We start from the raw sequence: 22,968 nt of genomic DNA on the forward strand, positions 1-22,968 counted from the left end.
TCCTTTGTCTCGTGCTCTGTGTGACAGAAGAGCTCGCATATCTTGTCCTCTGGTGCGGCAGTCTCCACTCTCAGCTGGTGGGACGAGGTGTGGATCCCGCCGATCGCACATCTCACCCCAAAGGATAGGTGTATGTCCATGTAGCGAGGACGGATGATGAACCCATCCTTTGTCAGGCATAGGAGGTGATCTCTGTAGAAGGCCATCTTCGTCCCTAGTGGACGACTAGCAAAACTCCATGTCCTCGGAGTATCCAGTATGACAATGTCCTTCCTTGTTCCGCTGTGTGCGGCTGAGAGAAATGACGGGGGCCTCTATGCTGTACTGGAAGGGGGGGAGTGCCTCCATCTGCATACTGTGCATGCCAAACCAAGTGCCTACCTGTGCATACCAGCACTCTGTATCTCCCTCAAGTGTCAACTGTCTCGAGGACTCCAAGGCTAGTCGGGGGTATCTATCAAGTGAAAGCTCCCATAGCCTATGCCAGTATGTCACGGTCTGGAATAGAGCCTCTGTGACTATCGGTGTAGCCCCCATCTCTACCTGCACAATCTTTTTTTTTTCCAGAAAGGAGACTTCTATTAAGTACGAAAAATTTTACAAAATGGAGATTTCACACCAGCAAGGTGGAGATCTCAACCAATCAGGAGCCCTGTGCTGCCAATAGGGTCCCGAATGAGAGGATGTGAAAAAGATACCAATGTCCCACTCTCTCAAAAACTGGCCGCACTTCCTCTCCGCAGCCCTCGAAGATCCTTGGATTCTGGCCCAGGTAGCCGTAATGGTGTGAATAATATCACTCCAAATCCTGCAAAGACGTTGAGAAACAAGAACAGCAGTACCCTCAATGGCCTCAGTGCATCTAGCCTTCTAGATATTCCAGGCTGAGATGCTAGCAATAATCTCCCAAGAACTGTCTAACCTCTGTGCCGGAGGGACAAAGTGTGAAAATGGCAAATCCTGAAGACAACACTGCCGAGCAACTCCTTGCCTAACCATAATGGGCAAGCTCCTGTCAATCCCCTCGAATCTCAGTTGAGGCCCAGACTCTGTCAACCAAATGATAGAACCAAAAGAAATGATAACATCCCTCTTAATCCTACCAAAGAGGTGTGCAATCTCGCAGACCAAACCCTCTATGCTTCCCTGCATTCCCATAAACAATGGTAAACTGACTCCGAAACTCCTGCACATCTAGGGCATGCTGGGCAAGCACCAGTAACAGACCTCCACTGATTGGTGGCCAGACCACCATGAAGGGAAACCCAGATATAGGAGGAAATCTGTGGCTTCCTATAAGAATGCCACAATCTCTGCCAAAATACCCTCTGAATGTCAATCGAAATGTTGTAAGACTCCCAATGGGGTCTAAGAGTAGGGACACGCTGAATGTGTCCCAAGATAAGATGTCTGGCATTCCGCACTGTATAACTGAAGAAAGGCATGCTTTTCAAAGGGTTACAAGCATCCCTCCACTCCCACTCACCGGGGTCCCAATGCAAATGTCTGATAGGGCAGCCACCATACAACCAAAGGCTAACACTCTCTGTGATCATCCCTGAGGGCGGGGGGTGGTCAACAGGGACGTGCTTTCCTAACCTTCCACACTCGACAACTTCCCAGAAAGAAAATGTAACACGCGGAAGCTCTGGGAGTCTTCTTTCAGCCCTAAACACTCTTGGAAACATGCTGATGCAAAACGCAGAAATGGAGAGAGAGTAGAGAGAGAGAGATGTGCTGGAAATTCAGCATATTACTATAGTACAAAAAGGTACTCTTCTAAAGCCCTAGGCTGTCTTCATGAAAAGGGTGATAAACACCAAAATTCTGGTCCCTACTTGGACCCTAAAGGACTCAATCCCTAAAGGACTGAATGAGTACAATGATGAGCTACCTTGCCTATTTATAGGCCTTTTGATTCCTTGGAGAACTGGTTGACCAGCAGTCGGCCAGCAGTCTTGGCATTAAATCCATAAAACCCAGCGCTCCTCTGATTTGGTCCAGCCGTCTTTGGTTGGTCAGCCGCCACTGTTTGGTCCATCCGCCTGCTTTCTGTAAGCAGCCGACAGCTCATGTGTTCCTACCTGGTTCAGCCGACAGCGCATCATCCATGCCCTGGCTCCAAGTTGAAGCTACTACCTCATCTGCACCCTGATGCTCCTAATTTTTGGTTCATACTCTTTATTTGGCTGCCTCTTCTGGACCAGCACCTGAGAATGTCCATGGCATCTTTCATGCACATGACAGAAAAGATGTTATCAAATATACTCCTTACTTGGAGGAACCCATTCTGTGTATCATGGATAGTCCTTTGGAGAATCGGCTGCAGCCTTATACTCAAGGCTTTAGCTAAGATCTTATATGCAGATCCAAGGAGAGTGATGGGCCTCCATTGCTTGATGTAAGTCTGGTCTCCACTCTTGGGGACAAGGTGAATCAGCCCCTCCGTGAGGTATGGTGGCATCATACCTGACAACCAATCTCTGCCCACACAATCTCATGTGGCACTGATGGTTTACTCCTAATCATGTGATGGTTTACTCCTAATCATGCGTGAGATCATCGCCACTAGGGGCCTTTCCATCGGCTTCCACCCACCATATGCCTCCTCTGTATCTGTCTCGGCCAGCTCTCTCCCTTGTCTCCTCCTGTGGTATAAGCTAGGACACCAGATGGGGGCACCATACAGTAGTGCAAGTGTAACTAGAGTATCAAATAGCCAAAGCTTCGTCCTCGGCTCGTGAAACTGTATCTGTGAGCATTGCCTCTCTAGCGAGCCAAGGGCTGCATATCCCCTCATCAATCTAGCGTCGGCCGCCTTCCGCATCGAGAACTGAGGTCCAGCAAAAGTGATCCCAAGGTATACATATGAGGTAACATACTCCACAGGCTCTCCACTGTATGTAAACAATACTGCAAACCTACTTATCCATTGTGAGGAGGTGTTAAAGATCATGACCTTGGTCTTTCCAAGGTTCACAGTAAGGTCACAATCCTCGCAAAAGGCCCGTAATGCATCCAAATGCCTCTGCACCCGTCTGGTGAATAAAAAATAAGAACAATATCATCTGCATATACAAGAGGATCGGTATTAGGACTCCTGCCAAATGTGCTCTTGGTCCTCCCTGTCTGTCTATGCAATCCGAGATCTTGTCAATGTATAGACCAAATATAGTAGGAGACTGTCAAATCCCCATAGGATCTCCTCGTAGAACGCTCCCGATACAAAACTCGAAACCTGCAAACAAACGTGAAGGGGGTGCAGGCCTGACTCACCTCCCAACCTTGACAGCCGTGGGCAAGCCCACAAGTCTTGGCTGTCCCCACTGAGCCACGAGCTAAGCTAACTAGATGAACGTACCGACGAATCTCTCCCTCGTGACGTCCCATACCGCCACGAAGCTACCCTCGCGGGCCTCAAGACTGTTGTCGGCCTTGGCTGCATAAAGCAGGTGCACGTCTACACTAGATCCAGGTGTTGTCCAAAGACTTAAGACTGGGTGAAACTAACCAGTTAGTTACTCCTCAAGAAATCATAGATGTCAAGGATATGACATTTGTCCCACATGAACCTGAAAAGATTCTTGGATTTCGTGAAAGACGATTGCGTAATACGCTTATCACGAAATACAAGATCAAGTGGAAGGATCGTGTTAAGGAAGAGTCTACATGGGAGACATTGACTACTCTTCAGAGAGATTACCTTGGCTTTTTAGTGAGCTCAAGAGTGAGCTCTTAGAGGAAGGAGAGTATGTCATGTGCACAGTGTGTATCTACCATGTGCTACACTCACACAAGACTAGCTTCAAGGGTTGGGGAAGCTTCGAGCTAGGCAGGCTGATTGGCGAGCTGACTTGGATAGACTAACGGGTGGGCACCCAAGTATGGACGAGCGGGCGTCCAAGTGTGGACGCCCGATGACCGGCCAAGAGCCTATAAAAGGGTGGCCAAGGTTAGTCACGCAGCCGAGCCCGACAGCAGTCTCGAGGCCCGTGAGGGTAGCTTCGTGGCTATATGGGACGTCACGAGGTAGAGATTGGTCGGTATGTCTATCTAGTTAGCTCAGCTCGTGGCTTGGTGGGGACAGCCAAGACTTGTGGGCTTGCCCACGGATGTCAAGGTTGGGAGGTGAGTCAGGCCTGCACCCCCTTGTACCAGGAGCATTCTATGAGGTGATTCTATGGGGATTTGACAGTCTCCTACTATATTTGGTCTATACATTGACGAGATCTCGGATTACATAGACAGACAGGGAGGACCAGGAGCACATTTGGCAGGAGTCTTGATACCGATTCTCTTGTATGCGGATGATATTGTTCTTATTTTTGATTCATTAGACGGGTTGCAGAGGCATTTGGATGCATTACGGGCCTTTCGCGAGGACTGGGACCTTGTACCAGGAGCAATCTACTAGGTGATCCTATGGAGATTTGACAGTATGAGAAATGAAGAAAGTGGAATCAAGACAATGGAAAGCTTGGTTGTTGGTTTAGGGTTGAGTTCTTTCCACCAAAGCAAAGCTTTGCCTGAGAGGAAACCTGGTGCTAAGTGGATCTTTTTGCCATCGTCATATGGATGAAACTGAAAATGGACTTGCCACTTATGTAACCAAGTGTCCACTATCTCTTTGGTATGCTGCTTTTGTTCGCCCCAAACTCTTCCGGAGTAATATTGGGGCCTAAAGTAGATGCCAAAGTATCCATACACGAAAGAGTAGATAGGGTAATGGTCAACAAAGAGATGGAGTTCTGTAAAGCTTGCATCTACGCGGCGATTTGTGCTTGATGTTCCGAGAAAGACGCTTCGTGAGCAACTTTAAACTGTTGGAAATCTGATTTTGAAACAAAATCGTCGAAAAGATCGCCATCGGTGGCTTCCGTAACCGGCGAGTCTTCACGTTCGAGAATGGGCTCCAACTCGGATTCTTGGGTCGACATCTTGAAGAGCGCAATGTGAGAGAAAATATTTATCTTGCACAAGGAGAGTGCTAGAGAGCTTGAGAGATGTGTGGCAAGAAGCCCGCTTAAGGGAAATTTATAGGCTTCCCCAAAGCTTACTTAAATTTTGCTTTTGCTTTTGTTTTTTTTTTGGTATATATATATATACATATATATTCTGCTTTTCTTAAAAAAAACACTTAGAAAGCAAAACTCGGATTTTTAAAACCCTTTCACTGAAGTGTGGATTAAAAAAAAAAATTAGGCGCAAATAAAAAAAAACGAAAGCAAAGGTGATTAAAAAAATAAAAATAAAAAAAAGCAAAAATAAAAAACACCCGTCGACTGCTTTCTGCTATTTTTTGCGCCGTCTGCTTACGTACGCTTGCATAAGCTGCCGCTTACGCGCGTGTACCTGGCCGCCTGTGAGTACAGGTGGTCGGCTGCGCGCTTGGTTGCGCATACAGCCCACGTGCGCAAGCCTACGAATACAAATGACCACTCGCCTGCCCAGATGCGCCAGTCTGTGTGTACCAGCCCGCTTATCTCTTATGGCTGGTGTCCTCGAAGTATAGGCTGCACAGTCTTCAGGCGTCACACACACACAGGCGATACAGCCAAAAACACATCCAGCCTTCTTCTTTGCAAAGAAAACAACCCATACAATACCACAACCCCATCATGGGCTCTTACAATGCAAAAGCAACATACTGAATTTTAAAGAACAGCTGTATGAACAGAAAAACAGCAAGCTTCTCGAGCTCATACCTTTTCTTCGACCTCTTTTTCTCTACCTACCGACTTGCTCCTTCTCGAGGCTTGCTCTAATACCACTGTCAAATCCCCATCGGATCTCCTCGCAGAACGCTCCTGGTACAAGACTCAAAACCTGCAAACAAACCAAACAAACGTGAAGGGGGTGTAGGCCTGACTCACCTCCCAACCTTCACAGCCGTGGGCAAGCCCACAAGTCTTGGTTGTCCCCACCCAGCCACGAGCTGAGCTAACTAGATGAACATACCGACCAATCTCTACCTTGTGACCTCCCATACTGCCACGAAGCTACCCTCGCGGGCCTCAAGACTACTGTCGGCATCGGTTGCATAAAGCAGATGCACGTCTACACTAGATCCAGGCTCCTGACCATAGAGCTCTCACAAAGACACGCGAGACTCTATATATCTAATGACTAACCTTGGCCACCCTTTTATAGGCTCTTGGACGGTCATCGGGCGTCCACACTTGGGCACCCGCCCGTCCATAATAGGGTGCCCGTCCGTTAGTCTATCCCTAACTCAGTTCGCCAATCAGCCTGCCTAGGTCCAAGCTTCCCCAACCTCAAAGCTAGTCTTGTGTGCGTGTAGCACACGGTAGATACACTTTAGGCACATGACAGAGACAAGGGGCAACCCTGCTTCTCCTCGATAGTGTTGTGTATGATCTCTGAGTCACCTCCTGGAGCCTGTACTCTACCTGTGACTGACTCATAGAGTGTAATGATCCCCCACAACATCTCTGCTGGCACTCCGATATCCTGCAGTCTCCTCATCAGTCTGGCCCGTGGGGATCAGTATCAAAAGCTTTGCGGAAATCCACAAAGCAATAGTATATCCATTGCCCGTGAGCTCTCCCCTCCTCAATGATCCCCCGTGGTGTAAAGATATGATCTAGTGTGGAGTGCCCTCTCCTGAGGCCTGCCTGCCCCGGTGCTCTTAGTCTCTGCTCCTCGGACCATCTACTAAGCTCATGCTCCAAAATCGAACCATAAATCTTGGCCAAGGTGTCACCAATCATGATAGTCTTATAGTTGTTGGGATCCATGGGGTCACGTGCTTTCAAGATAGGTACAACAGTGATTGATTATAGGGGGAAGATGCTGGACATCTTGAGAGGCTGGGGAGGAATCTTACAGTATGCGTAAGTATATCCTAGCTACCAGCTGACGGGGAAGCCCTCACATAAAGCCCTGTTAAACATGTGAACCAGTAAAGGGGCTAGCGTGTCCCTAGCATGGGAGAAATGCTCCGTGAGGAGTTCATCATGATCCTGTGCTCTCCCAATCTGCATCCTGTCAATAGCATCTCTCACCAAGCTCAGGTGAAAGAAGGAAGAGTGTGGGGGACAAGGTTTGGGTGGATGGGGGAGAGGTGGCTGCTCGGGGACATGGTAGAGAGGTGTGGCATAGGTGTGCCATGTGCTGGGTGAAGTAATCAGAGTTGGAAGGCGATGATCCTGGAAGATCCTCCAGGCCTCCTTACAGTCCCTTCTAAGAAATAGCTAGTATAGCTCCTGCTCAAGCCTGGCTAGGTAGGCTCTCTTCTTTCTCCATGTGAGACATCGAAAGATCACTCGCACTTGCTCATGAGTGGTGCATCCTAGTGCCATCTCCCGATGTAGACGGGCTCGGGTATCACGACATTCCTCCTCGTACCAGCTATTCTATGGGACAGTCCCTCCTGGTGATGTAGGGGTGGCTCTGGAGTGTGGGAAGGCGGCTACAGCGGACGTATGGAGGGTGACTGAGAGGCGTGTAGTAAACTCATCAAGTGGGATGTGGGGGTCAAGGTCGGAGAGGATGCGTTAGACGTGATCAGAATAGATGGAAGGGGTCTCTCTGGTGAAGTGGTATCTCGAACGGTGATGGGGCAAAGCAGGTGGTTGCATGGTGTATCGGCATGTGAGGGGAAGGCCAGGTATGCATGGTTGGCTGCAACACCGATGGGGCAAGGAGAGATGGTAAACTCTGAAATGAGTGGGATCTAAGAGAGGGATCCCATTAGATAGTCCACTGTACTAGCTCCATGTCTGAAGGGGTAGGAGGTGAAGGAGTTGGATCTAGGCCATCTAGCCAGGACATTATAAATGGCTAGCCTATGAGCCCTACTGAGGGCTAAGAGATACTCTCCATATTCTGTGCAGGCTGCTGTATCCTCTGATGTCCACTCCAGATCCGTACCCACGGTGTCAATCTCCTGGTACATGGGATCATCTGTCACAAAGAAAAGTACTCGTGCACCTGCGGTGCGGGCATTGAAGTCTCCAGCCAAGAGGATGTCCCCTAGACTCGAAAACTTCACATTGTCACCATAAAGGGGCAAGTACAGTGACTCTCCATGGGTGGCATATTTAGAATTGGAGGGTGCAAAGTAGCACACTGCGAGGGGCGAGGATGTCACTTGGCACTATAGGCCTCCAGTTTGGCTTTTCTCACCTCCCACATGTACTATTAGGTAGCCCCCCCCCCAGAGAGCGGCCAGCCACACGGGGGTGGAGCTCAGGTGTTCACTGTGTTTTTATCCCTCCTTGCGAGGTGAGCTTTGTAGCCTTATGGCGTTTTCTCATTAACTAATAGAAGGATCGCTTTTCCGGAAAAAAAAAAAAAGAACATACTAGCAACCACACCCACATGAAAAGGCCCCACCAGATGTAACTCGTGGCGGCACCCAGGTGACTAGGGCCTTTGACACACTTGTTGATACCATCAATGCATATTAAAACACTTAAACATGGCCACAACCTTAACACATATCCATCATCACTTTGCATAAAACATAAAAGCTGGACAAACATCCACAAATGCTGAAAATGGAGCTTCACATGTGACACCACATAGAGGCCGGAATGGACCGACCCCCCCCCTTGGAGTATTTTATTACCCAAGGAGAATAATATCATGTACAAGCTTTGAGGGCCTTACTCTCCCCACGGGAGATGCCGGATTATCCATATACAAATGCCATAACACAGCCCAATACGAGGCTACCAAGCCGGAACACAGGCTGTAGAAATGCTGAGCCAACAATATAATCCATATACCTCCGTGTGGGTACTAATTCTTCCCCAAAAACCACGGGTCTTCATGCAATAGCGCTGGTACAACTGGTTCAGCTCTCCATTCAGCCGTTACAATAGGTAGAGTGGCTGGTTCAGCCGGTACAAGGGCTGGTACAGCAGGTACAGAATGTACAAGGGCTCGTACAGCCAGTGGAGTGGCTGGTACAACAGGTACAAGGGCTTATACAGCCAGTACATTGGTTGATACAGAAAGTACGTGGGCTACTACAACAAGTACAATGGCTAGAAATCATAATAAATGATTAAATACCCTTGCCTTTAGTATTTCTTCGCGATGGAAGTCTCCCAAACAGTCCCCAGCAGCCGGTATTCTTCATGGGCAGCCTTCAAGAGAGAGAGAAAGAGAGTAGCCATCATTAGGGAAGCCTTTAACGGTGGTAGAGGCTAGTGTGCAGCAAGAGAGCCTCCATTAATGAAGAGAGAGGGCTCCAATTTATAGATTTGGGCCTCCCATGAGTGAAAATGGAAAGAGAAAGCTATGATGACAAGTGGAGAGCCACACAATAGCTGGAGTGACAAGTGTGAGGCCACTTGTCTCACTTTGATCCACTTTCTCGCCACATGTTCCAATCTAATAGATGGGTCCTTCCATAAACTTTCTCTATAAAAATATCCCAACTGGTACACATTCTGTCATAGGCACTTTGCCAACTCTTGGTATCTGCTCAATTCCAGATGTAATGACGCGAACAAAATTTCCATCGGAGTCGGGCCAAAACTAGCAACTCTCCTAAATTTTAGGACTGTGGTCCTTTGTATTCTAGGATAATCCCCCATCACCAAAGCTTGTACTTTCCAAATATTTAGACATTCTGGAGTCCACCAAACCCCTTTTATATTGGGAAATGTCCAGGCTGGTGACATTCTCCCCAGCTTCTTAAAAGTTATCCGCAACTTTAAGCTTCAAGCCAAATGTTCAAGATATAATCATGTCCCATCAAGTGGGCGAGACGAGACAATCTCAAACATGTAATATAACTAAAGAATCCATGTCCCAAAGAAATGGGTGAGATTAAATAAGTCTCCATAATACCAATATCAAAATCATGTCCCAAAATAAATAGGCGAGAATTTTATGGAAGATATGCTAGATACAGGAACAAGAGCCAATTGTGTCTCAATCACCAATATCTATGAGATAATCATAAGCCAATGAAAATCACCAACCAGGTGCTAAGACACTTAAATAAGTGCCATGCAAAAGAAACTAGTGCCTCGCACAGAAACACGTGCCATGTACACAAACTGCTGCCATTCAAGAGCACAAACCATGGTGACAGAAAAGCTAGTTCTCCATAGTCCTAGCAATCCTTTCTCCCAATCCCAACAGTTCCCATGTTCTTCCATACAATCCCAACTTTGGTCAACAAGCATGGTGTGGAAACAATGAAACACTCACTCCACAATCGCAACACGAATCCACGTGTATGGTGGAGTGTTCATTGAATTGCCCTCTCACAATCCCAACATGAATCCACATGCATGGTGAGGTGAACAATGAACCTCTCGGCCTCTGTATGGGGAGAAAGTGATTCTAATATGGCTTTTAAAAAATAAATAAATCCATGTCTCAAATAAATGGGCGAGACAAAACAGTCCCACAAGTCCAGATATCATAATCATGTCCAAGTAAATGGGCGAGACAAATCAGTCCCATAAGTCCAGATATCATAATCCATGTCCCAAGTAAATGGGCGAGACAAAATAAGTCTCCTTCCAACAAGGCATCGGTCCACATGACCCTTGGCATAGACATAAGTGCCGTGCTAACTAAGCGTCATGTCCACTTTACCACTTACACTCCGTGTTGGTACTGTGACCACACACCTTGGATGAGAGGTGGGCTCAGGTAACAAGATAAACAATCACTCGCAGGCATAGATAGCCTGGTGTTCCATAAGCATTTCTACTTCACATAGTTTATATGCATTTCAGCCACCAATAGGTTGTAGGCATTTCGGCCACCAACTCACACTACCCTCTCAAGTGCCCATGTGACCTTCCATCTCCTCTCTATTGTTCCACCCAGATATGGTGAAACAATCTTCAAGAGAGCACGTAGGACAAGAGAACACTACACACGGTATGTTGTGCTCGACACTACCCTCTGAACTGCCCATGTTCCATTCCATCTGCTCTCTATTGTTCCACCCACACATGGTAGAAACAATCTTCAAGAGAGCACGTAGGACAAGAGAACACTACACAGGGTATGTGAACCATGAGTTTCATAAGTCCAATGCATCCCAAATAAAGGGAGCCAAAAAGAATAATCCATAAACCTGAGGATAGATCCAAATCCATAGAAAAGAAGTCCAGGAATCCATAGACCTATATACCATAATCCTTGTATACCATAACTCTTACCACATACTCCGTACTAACCACACACCTTGGAGTAGAGGTTGACTTTATCCATAAAACCATCATATGCATGAGATATCCAAAGATTTCTTCTCTATAAACTCGGACAGATTCGTCCATAGAAATTTGCTTATGAAGCCCAATATCTATATAAATCTCGTCCAAGAAAGAAATCTCCATAGATATAATTTATCCCAATAAAGGGAGCCATAAACAATGTTTCCCTGAAACCATCTCAAGGCAAACAACACCACCTTTCTCCTTGCATGGCTATACAAGGGTTAGTGAACATCAAAAACACTTCATAGTAAATAGCCAAAGCACCAACTTTGCAAACTTGAAGTATACTTAGCTTTTCTTTGCCAGGTTGGTCATGAAGCCAAAGGAAATATCTCGTCACCATATCCTTAAGATATCTTGAGATATATCTCCATATAGCTTGCCTGTAAGCTTGATAATATAATCCACAATATCCATATGGAAAGAGTGCTAAACGTGTGCACATAAAGCCAACTCCATACTTCCAAGATAAATTTGTGAATTCATAAATCCTTAGACCAAGCTGTCTATTGCTCGTGCTCTTGCTTCATAGACTATGAATTCGGCTGGCCATGCTTAACAGCAATGATGGTAAGTGTGGTCCCCACTTGAGATCTTTTCTCTTCCTTATTGATAGAAGGAAGCATCCGCTTCCAAGGAAACTTATGCTCTGATACCAATGTAACTCGCGGCGGTGCCCGAGGGACTCGGGCCTTTGACACACTTGTTGATACCATCAATGCATATTAAAACACTTAAACATGACCATAGCCTTAACACATATCTATCATCACTTTGCATAAAACATAAAGGCTGGACAAAACATCCACAAATGCTGAAAATGGAGCTTGCACATGTGACACCACATAGAGGCCAGAATGGGCCAACCCTCCCCCTTGGAGTATTTTATTACCCAAGGAGAATAATATCATGTACAAGATTTGAGGGCCTTACTCTTCTCACGGGAGATGCCGGATTATCCATATACAAATGCCATAACACAGCCCAACACGAGGCTACCATGCCGGAACACAGGCTGTAGAAATGCTGAGCCAACAATATAATCCATATACCTCCGAGTGGGTACTGATTCTTCCCCAAAAACCACGGGTCTTCATGCAATAGAGCTGGTACAACAGTTTCAGCTCTCCATTCAGCCGGTACAATAGGTAAAGTGGCTGGTACAGCCGGTGCAAGGACTGGTACAGCAAGTACAGTGGTTGGTACATCAAGTAAAAAAAAGTACAAGGGCTAGTACAGCCCGTACACTGCTAGCTGGTACAACAGGTACAAGGGTTGGTATAGCAAGTAAAAGGACTGGTACAATAAGTACAAGGGCTAGAAATCATAATAAATGATTAAACACCCTTGCCTTCAGTATTTCTTCGCGATGGAAGCCTCCAAAACAGTCCCCAACAGCCGGTACTCTTCATGGGCAGCCTTCAAGAGAAAGAGAGAGAGAGAGAGAGAGAGAGTAGCCATCATTAGGGCAGCCTGTAAGGGTGGTAGAGACTAGTGTGCAGAAAGAGAGCCTCCATTAATGAAGAGAGAGGGCTCCAATTTAGAGATTTGGGGCTCCCATGAGTGAAAATGGAAAGAGAAGGCTATGAAGACAAGCGGAGTGACAAGTGTGAGGCAACTTGTCTCACTTTGATCCACTTTCTGACAAGTGTGAGGCCACTTGTCTCACTTTGATCCACTTTCTTGCCACATGTCCCAATCTAAGAGATGGGTCCTTCCATAAACGTTCTCTATAAAAATATCCCAACTGGTAGACATTCTGTCATAGGCACTTTGCCAACTCTTGGTATCTGCTCAATTCCAGATGTAATGACGCGAACAGAATTTCCATCCGAGTCGGGCCAAAAATAGCAACTCTCCTAAATTTAAGGAGTGTGGTACTTTGTATTCTAGGATAATCCCCCATTCCCAAAGCTTGTACTTTCCAAATATTTAGACATCCTGGAGCCCACCAGACCCCTTTCATACTGGAAAATGTCCAGGCTAGTGACACCAATCACCAAAATATTACAAGGAGTTGAAAGAACTTATAATTTAGAAAAAAAAAAGGGTAAATTGAAGGCCTCAAAAATGCCAATGACCCGACTGGAAATCATGAAACTCCGCACATCAGGTATCAATGAAGGAGATCCACTGGAAATCGTGAAACCCCGCACATCAGGTATCAATGAAGGAGATCCCATCAAGTAGTCCACTGTGCTCACTCCCCCTTTAGAGTTCCAGTGTATGAGAGCATCTGATCCTTGCCATCTCGATAGGCCATTGCATATGACCAACCCATGTGCACTCCCGAGTGTGAGAAAATGCCTACCATAATCTGTAATCTCCCCCTCATCGTGTGCTGATCTCTGCAACCCTACATTCTCTGCCGTGATCTCCCGGTACATAGCCTCTTGAGTGTCATACAGCTCTGTCTGCTCTATGCATGTACGTGCATTAAAGTCGCCCAATAGTAATATGTCTCCCATGCTAGCAAACCTCATGATATCATCATATAGTGGGGTATAGGGCGACTCTCTTAATGGTGCAAACCTGGAGTGGGCTGGGGGAAAGTAGCATACTGCCACATATAGCTCACGGAGCCCCTCTCTCCATATTCGGACGCACATGTACCTCGCATCTGCATCTCTATGTACCACATGTATACTGTCACAAAGCTTCTCCCTTAAAAGTATTGCCACTCCTCCAGATCCTCTGGTGTCTCCCACTGTGCGTGCCTGAGGGCGGAAAACTGATTCCCATCTATAACCCCGCACGTCAAGAAGCCTCTTGTTTGTGCACTGATATGTCTCCGTATACATAGTAATATCACTGTGTCTGAAAGTATCCTTAGAGTATCCTGCATCTGTTCTAAGGGCTCCATTGCAATTCCACACCACGAATCGCAAGGTCTCATAGGCCGCGCACCGTCAGGCGGGCCTCCTCTCTGTAATGATGACTCGGCCATCTCTGTATACCGCCCATTTCGCCTCTTTCCTTGCCTCAAGCACACGTGGCATGTGTTCTTTCCGGTGTGATCTGTGCCGGTGTAAGGTCCTCATCCAAATAAATCTTTTCCCCCTTAAGGGCCATTCTTTTGGAGAGGAAGGCCTTCTTCTTCTCCAAGTCACCAAACCTGATGATCAATAACTTCGCCCTCGTTTCATCTCTACCTACTTGCCATGCTCCAGTAATGGTACATCAGTGGCTCCAATTTTTGTTGCAAGAGCTTTTGCATCCTCTTGGGGATTTCCCTTATCTTCCCACCCAACTACGCATACATGTAAGGCACATACCCGTCTCTTGGCTTTCTCTTCCAATGTAGCATTCATCCCCTCTACTTTATTGACTGGTATATCCTTCTGCTTTTTTACTACTTCAATCCATGGGCTGACTTCCTCAATTTGTTTCTTTGTGGCACTAGCCGTGGGCGTCTGGACCACCCAAGCTCAATCGCACGATCAATCAGTGTACCGCTGGTGTGGGCGGTATCCATGTCCTGCTGCTGCTGTGGTCCATCTGGCGCAGTGATGGCTGGACTAAAGAAGTCTGTAATGTGCCTCTGAGTCTGGCTCTCTGTGCGCCTAAGCAGGCTATCTCTATATCTTCGCAGCTCAAGCAAGAACAATCCCAAACACCTCTGGTCCTGGTACCCCATGACTCTGGAAAGTGGTCCAAAACCCTCTCTGAATAAACAGTGGAAACGACCACGTATCTCATAGTTTGCAGTAAAATGGCATATATAATGCAGCTCTGTCTCTGGCTCCCCATGGCATACTCTGCATATCCTGGCCTCAGCTGGTATACCTCTATATCGTCCAATCTCAATCTCAAGCTGAGAGAGAGAGAGAGAGAGAGAGAGAGAGAGAGAGAGTAATAATTCTAATTTGGCAGTTTCCTTTTTCCAAGTATTTCTCCCTTTTGATATTTATTTTGAGCTGTTCTCTAAGTAGAAAAAAGAGGATCTCGTAGTCCTTCGTTTTAGAAAGGCAGGCCAAAGAGCAGTCATAGCATTTTAATGAATATAGAAAACCTTTTCATATGTCAAATGGGGAGAAGACTACCTTTGATACGGTTCAAGCCTTGCTCAAGGAAAGCTTCATTCAACTCTTTTAAAACAACTGGAATATTGCTTAAGACAAGTGCCGTGGTTATTCCAGACCCCATAAGTCCACCACCTACAACCGCAACCTTCTTCACAGATCTTGGTCTCAACCCACGATCCGTGATGCCGGGAACCTGGAACCCCATTACCCACATCATCTTGGCTCAAACCCATCATAGAATCACAGACTGCAATCATAGACTGATGTTGCTAGAAAAAACCATGAGGACCTGCAATCATAGACATAATGCAGGGATGGGCAAGCACACTCAGGCACAAAACTAGCATACAGACCTTGGTAGTTGCCCGTTGTGCAAAAAAGGTGTGAACTAAGGCCTTTCCAGTTGGAGACATAACTGCATGATTAAAGCATAGTTCCTCCTGTTCAAAACAAGGGAGAAAAAACTATCAGTGATGACCTGGTTAAGAGCCATCGTAAAGCAGACCACAAAAGGGACATAATTTCTTTTTACCTTAAGGCTCCCTGCATAGCCTCCAGACACAACACCCTCTTCAATTGCATCCAAACACAAAAGAAGATGGGGAACGTTTGGAGCTGTCTTCATTGCTTGGGCCCGTGCCATCTTCAGAATCTTTCGAGCCTCTCCAAGGGGTTCAATTTTATCGAGCTTTTGCAGACTGATCACCCTGGGTTTACGGCTTTCTGCAATGTCTAATGCCCACTTCCGGGCTGTCACCAGCAGTTCTCCAGGAGGAACCACAGCATCCACTAATCCCAATTCTTTGCCTTCCTCTGAACTGACTGATTTTGAAAGCTGTAAACTCATTGACCCAGGGTTGTTACACATGTAGTACCTCCAAGGAAAGAGAAATGAAAGTGCATTTAATTAAGAAAAAGTGTATCTATGTAACAAATTGCGGCAATGATCGCAGGGGTCTAGCGGGGAGATAGCCGTGGTCTAGCGGGGAGATAGCCGTGGTCTTGTACACCTGAGTACGCTATAAGATACTTAAAATCTAAGTTTCGCAATCTCCTAAAAACTTTGAGGAAGCAGGCTCTAAGCATTTCACACCTTTTTTGATCTGCTACAGAATCCGATCTGGAAGTCCCCCAAAGAGTGGTGTCCAAACAGAAACCTGCTTCAGTCTCATCAGAGTCCAGATGTTGGGATACTAGGCATGATCGAATAAAGAATTTATGACTTCAGGTGGATGCTCTTTTGTCTGAAAGCTTCCGTCTACGTGCCTAAACTAAGAAGCCTGTTTTGGCTAGGCCTAGTTTCTCTTTGGCCTCCTTATTACCACATACTCAAACCATCATACCTCCCATATGCTAGAGCTGTATGGGATCCATATCCAGTTCCCAATGTCTCATACATTTGGAAATCAAGTGGGTAAGTTCATTTAAAGGAGAAAAAGGGAGTTATGAGTAGTATCCTCACCAATATTATCTTATGCATCGCCCCTTGCATGTAGACATTTTGAGACTATGGGTTATAGATCATACCTCCCATATGCTAGAGCTGTATGGGATCCATATCCAGTTCCCAATGTCTCATACATTTGGAAATCAGGTGAGTAAGTTCATTTAAAGGAGAAAAAGGGAGTTATGAGTAGTATCCTCACCAATATCATCTTATGCATCACCCCTTGCATGTAGACATTTTGAGACTATGAGTAATAGATCGGATAGATTAAAAGGCCCATATTGTAATCAAGGAGGAAAAGAAGGAAAAAAACTTGTTGTAGGTATAGGATGTATGGGATGTACCACACCCTGAGGCAATTAGCACTAACCTATGAGAGATTTGGAGCCAAGAATATGCAAGCGGGCAGCAAGCACAAATCAATTCTCAGTTGGAAGGCAAGGCAGCCATTGGCGTGTTTACACATAGGGTTGACAGGCAGGCAGCCTGGTGAAATATTGAAACTTGCAAGCTCGACTTGGGAACTCAACAGTTAATGCAATCATCCTACACTTAATGACCAATTAAACGAGAAGACCCTGAGGAATTATAAGCACCCCCCAAACAACAACACCCATGAGCCTCTCGGACATCCAACAGATCAAGCAGCCCTGAGTAAATCTTCCCAAGATCATTACTCGACTTCATACACTTTGGTTCATTTTGACTTCAAAAGGAAAAGTCAGGCCAAGCACACCAGTGTCCACTAAGCTCTACTCTAACTGATGCAAGCACTCAATAACAGAATTTTGCAAAATACGAAGGGTTAATTGGTCAATGCTACTAGATATGCGATCACATCAATCACAGATAATCTGTACGTACCAGCATCATTTCGATGGCTTTTGAGAGCCCAACAAGTCGAGGCAACCGTTGAGTACCTAGCAAAACACGAGATCATTGTTCAAACAAATCTTCAACGTAGCATGGTACCTCTTAAGATTTGTGATCCATGAAATGAAATCGTTTACGCCATCATTCACCAATGTATTCCATCCCCAATTCTCTCCAACTAGGCAACCCCATCATCACGACACTTTCTGCACATGTCTATAATAAAGCAAACACCTCTGGAATGAAGACCATACTTACCACCAAATCCAGGAATGATTCCAAGCTGTAACTCAGGTAAACCAAGTTGAGCCTTTGGTGCTGCAATTCTAGCATTGCAAGACTTCATAAAGCATGACCGAATGTTCATATATCAGAAATACGTAACAAAAACAACAAAAACATTGAGCTAAGAAACACACAAGCAGGCCTTGCTACCGTTTCAGCTTATACAGATAGTAAACTTGGAGGAAAATGTTGCAGGTTTACCATGGCTAGTTCAAGACCACCACCCAATGCAAGGCCTTCTATAGCAGCAACTGAAGGCTTTTTGGCAGCTGTACAGAATCCAGCAAACAAGAATCAGGAACAGATTAGTAGTAAACTGAAACTCAAAAACCAGCAGTTGGTAAACACCCTTTCCAAGCAGAAAAATGCCCATTTATTTTAATAGAAGCACTAGCCTGAAGGTCTAATAGGTAGATGATTAAGAAGTAATGAAAGGACTGCTTTTGAATTGTAAAGTAGTGAACTGAAACTCAAAAACAACCAGTTGGTATACACATTTTCCCAGCAGTAAAATGCCCAGCCAGAAGGTCCAATAGGTAGATGATTCAGAACTGATGAAAGCACTTCTTTTTGAATTGTTTCTCTCGGTAACCCTGAAGGTGATTGAAAGAGCTGTGCAGCCCCCATGCACGACAAGAAAAGAGAAGCCACCTCCAAGAAAAGAGTATACGGACACTTTAAGCCCAGCGGGGTGTGCCGTGAGAGATTCAACCACTTGTCCAAGAGATAAAAATAGAGAGCGAGAGAGAGAGAGAGAGAGAGAGGAGAGAGAGAGAAGGGTATAGGGAACTTGCACAGTACACCACACTGAGTGGGGAATAGGCCCCGCCCCCTTTATTTAGGAACAATCCACAGGCTTTTCCAAGCCAGAACCAATACAATCAATGGATACAATATCAAACAAATATGTCCATGTAGAAATCTGGGTCGAAGTCAGTGCCGAGGCACAAGATCTCTGATGCCGACCTCACCACAGCTAGTACCAATGTCCAAAGTCTGAATCAAATCCCAAATCTCAAAGATGTCCAAGAAAACTCAATACCCAAACTGTAGGAAAATCCTCAAGAAGCTCCAAACACCAAAATGGCAGTAAATCCCGAATGAAATCCCGGATGGTGGATTTCTGAATCTGTTAGGTCTTCTGCCGGAATGCTGAGAAAACTCAGGCAGTATTGGCAGCTGCGAGCAGCACTGCAACCGGCGACCAGTGATGCTGGGCGGCGCAAGATAGCGCTACTAGGCGACGAGCAAGGCAACAAAACTGGGCGGCGCTAGGTGGAGCAAACCAGCACAGGGTGGTGCTCGCCGACTGCATGGTGGCAACACAGGAGGCGCAGCCGACAGCACTGGTGGAATTGGATGGCACACAAGCGGCGGCGGCGGTGGCGGCAGCACAGGGCGGCGGCGCCGGAGGCACACAGTGGCGGAGATGGGCGGCGTAGAGTAGAACAAGGCGGCGCACAGTCGGAGATGGAGGCGTAGTGTCACAAAATTCCTCATTGCTTTTGTTTTCTACCGTTCATGTGCATAGATCAAGATAAGAATAATTTCTTAAGTGATCATGCCGATTGCTTTGCAGACACCCTACCTGGATAGTTACCTCCTGAGAGGCCAGAGCATCATTGTATTGACATAATCCCTCGTAGCTCCCCTCCTAACCGACCTCCTTACACAGTAAGTGTTGCCCAACAGGAGGAAATTATGGTTCAAGAGTTCTTCACCTTATTGTTCTCCATTATTACTTATTCAGAAAAAGGATGGCTCGTACAGAAAAGTGTGTTATGCATAGAATTTTTAGATCTCATTGCAAGTTCACAAGAACTTTCTTTGATGATATTATTATCTGAGGCAGAGCATAAGGAACACCTCACCATTGTGTTTGAAGAGCTTAGGAAACACAAGCTTTTCACCAATGGAAATAAGAGTGAATTCTTTTGTCAAAGATCCATTATTTGGCGCATATTGTTTCGAAACAGGGTGTACGTATGGATCCTGCAAAGATTCAAGCTATTAAGGACTCGCCAGAACTTCAAAATGTTCATAAACTCAGGAGTTTCATTGACCTATGTTCTTACTATCATCGATTTATTATACGCTTTGCTTTCTTGGCTTCTCCGTTGCATGATTTAACGAAGAAGAAAGATGTATTCCGTTGGTTTGATTCAAAAAGAGCAGCTTTCCAGAAGGTGAAGGATGCCATTATTTCTGGGCTCGTTCTTATTATTCCAGATTTGCATAGACCCTTTGTGGTCGAGTGTGATGTATGTGGAGATTGTTTGGGAGCTGTTTTGAATCAAGAGGAGCATGCAATGGCTTTTCAAAGTTGCCGTCTACAATATGCAATTGTATTTGTGAGTTTATGAGAAAGAGTTATTAGTCGTCATTCATGCTCTACAAACATGAAAACATTCTCTCTTTTGGGGGCTGAATTTATGGTTAAATCAGATTATCAAAGTTTACGGTACTTTCTCACACAACCTAAACTCTCCGAGAAGCATTCAAGGTGGGAAAATTTCTTGTCCAAGTTTCATTTTCAAAGGTGGGCAAATTTCTTGTCCATGTTTCATTTTCAGATTTGGTAGCGGATGCTTTGTCACGTAGGCCTCAAATGCATAAAGTGACCACCGCTTACCATCAGGACTTAACCCCTGTGTTGCTTCAGTCTTTACCCATTCCACCGGAAGCATGGGAAAGCAAAGATGGTACTGATGCTATATGGACTATCATTGATCGCTTTAGCAAACATGCACATTTTATTCCTGTGAGGAAAACAATCAAGCCAGAGAACATGGCACAACTGTTCTTGGCTCAGATTTTCAAACATCATGGCATACCCAAATCTATTGTGGGGATAGAGATCCTCGGACCACCAGTTTATTATGGCAAGCATTGTTTGATAACATGGACACGAAGCTGAAATTTTCATCAGCTTATCATCCTCAAACGGATGGTTAAGGTGAAATTGCAAATTCAGCCATACTTGATTTGCTCAAATGTTATGTATCTCAGCAAAAAACAGATTGGGAGAAATACTTACCTTTGGTTGAGATTGCATACAACAATATTGTGCATTTTACAACTAGCAAGGCTTCATTTGAGATAGTTTATGGCAAGGTGGTGCTACCACCTATTTTACAAACAAAAGATGAAATCTTTGCAGCATATGAGTATGTTATGTATCTCACGAAATACTTACCTTTGGTTGAGATTGCATACAACAATATTGTGCATTCTACAACTAGCAAGGCTCCATTTGAGATAGTTTATGGCAAGGTGGTGCTACCACCTATTTTACAAACAAAAGATGAAATCTTTGCAGCAAATGAGTATGTCCGAGACTAGATCCGGCAACCATAGAAAGATCTCAAACTAAGCATAAAAAGACAGCTGACAAGCACATGCCAAAGGTTATTTTCAAGGAAGGTGATCAGGTGTTACCTAAGTTCGAGAAAGCATGTTTTTGGAAGCGGCAGCCAAGGAAACCTCGAACTAGATGCACACTAGTCAACTTTGGACATTCCATAATTGCCTTGACCAGACATCTTATCTTGGGACAGTGCGGAACATAGTTGTTACAAGGCGCGCCTCTAACAGTTCGAGGCGTTCGAGGCATACGAGGCATTCGACTGCCTGATAGACGCGTTCACAAAAATATATATATATATATATATATATATTTTATTATTTTTTGCTTTCTTTATTTTTTTTTTTGTGCTGGTGTGAGTCTTTAGACGGGGGCTTTAAGGGCCCAAGGCAGCCCCTCTCACACACACTCTCTCTCCCTCCCTCCCTTAAGCCTTTCTCAAGACCCAAAGTTCAAAGTTCAAACTTCAAACACACTAGGATGATGATGTTTCTTATACCCACTTTTGGAGCTCTCTGTATACTCTACCGGTTCATTTCAGTTCATTTCATTTTACTTTGTACCCTCGAATCTTGATGATGTATCCAGATGATGAGAATGGATTATGTCGGTCTCATAGGTCATTTTGGCCTTTTGCAGACGTTTAATACAGCTTTCTTTCTTTCACACACACACTCTCTCGCCCTCTCTCACACACCCACTCTAGGCCTAGCCTAGATCGTCATAGTCGATCAGGATGCACATACGATGGATGGAGATCGATGGAGAGACCACTTGTGTCCATGATCTCCAGGATGATTCGGGCTAAGGCCTCGGTACCCCATGACATTATTAGAGCCGAGATGGGAGCACCACCGATCGTCGTCGAGGCTCTTGCCAGATCAGTGTCCTTCATTCATAGCACCTGGGAGCTTCCCCGACACCGATATGCACGACTTGCTTTAGAGTCCTCTCATCAGCTAGCCATGGAGGGAGACACTTCATGTTGGTATGCGCAGATAGCATCCTGGTTTGAGCTCCACGGGTTCAGTTTAGACAAACTTCCACCCTTCCAGTACTCTCTAGAGGCACCCTCTCTCACCTTGACACATTCTCAGATTAGTAGAGTCATTAGACAGGACCTCATTGAGTTGGACACTAGGAGGACATAGCTAGAGCCCTCACAGGAGTTGGGGACGAAGATGGCTTTCTATAGAGACCATCTTCTCCGCACCACTGAGGATGGCTTTATACTTAGACCCAGCTACATGGATACCCATCTGTCTCATGGATTGAGGTGCGCCATTCGGCAGACCCGCACCTCTTCACATCAGTTAGAGATAGAGACAGGCAGATTTAGAGGCATACCTCCAGGGGATAGGATTTGTCAGATTTGTTGGATAGAGCCAGAGACGGAGGAGCACTACATCTGTCGCTGCACAGCATATTACGAGATTCGAGGGCGCTACCATTGCCTTTTCAGAGAGGGATTTGGACCACTGGCGAGAGTCATGGACTATTGTGATCAACGATGCTTGGGTTTTTATCTCCTGGAGATCCGCAGGCTCAAAGAGTCCATTATCAGGAGCAGACGCCCGACTCACAGGGAGTCCACATAGAGACAAGTTACTGACCTCTTTAGAGGGACTACCCGGGAGGACACACAGCCGACAGCCCAGCAATGGGCACCCCGTGAGACTCTAGTTGAGAGAGCTATCCAGTTGGGCAGATCTAGACGCCCGACAGGATGATTACGACTCCAGCCATATACTGTTGTAC

The 22,968-nt window shown here is 45.7% G+C and overlaps 1 protein-coding gene across 3 annotated transcripts in view; it reads right to left on the reverse strand.

Moving 5' to 3' along the window:
- LOC147624250 (glyoxysomal fatty acid beta-oxidation multifunctional protein MFP-a-like) overlaps positions 1–22,968 on the reverse strand; it is a 113,962-nt gene that overhangs the window by 20,673 nt on the left and 70,321 nt on the right. For all 3 annotated transcript variants that reach the window (XM_086819215.1, XM_086819217.1, XM_086819216.1), the window contains exons 5-10: positions 18,048–18,115; positions 17,820–17,901; positions 17,553–17,608; positions 15,774–16,076; positions 15,595–15,681; positions 15,260–15,434 (exon numbers count right to left, since the gene is read on the reverse strand). In XM_086819215.1, the coding sequence (XP_086675341.1) occupies positions 15,260–15,434; positions 15,595–15,681; positions 15,774–16,076; positions 17,553–17,608; positions 17,820–17,901; positions 18,048–18,115 (771 nt within the window). The remainder of the gene's footprint in view (positions 1–15,259; positions 15,435–15,594; positions 15,682–15,773; positions 16,077–17,552; positions 17,609–17,819; positions 17,902–18,047; positions 18,116–22,968) is intronic.

This window comes from Cibotium barometz, chromosome 25 (assembly GCF_041138505.1).
Source record: "Cibotium barometz isolate CiBa-2024 chromosome 25, ASM4113850v1, whole genome shotgun sequence".
NCBI lineage: Eukaryota > Viridiplantae > Streptophyta > Polypodiopsida > Cyatheales > Cibotiaceae > Cibotium > Cibotium barometz.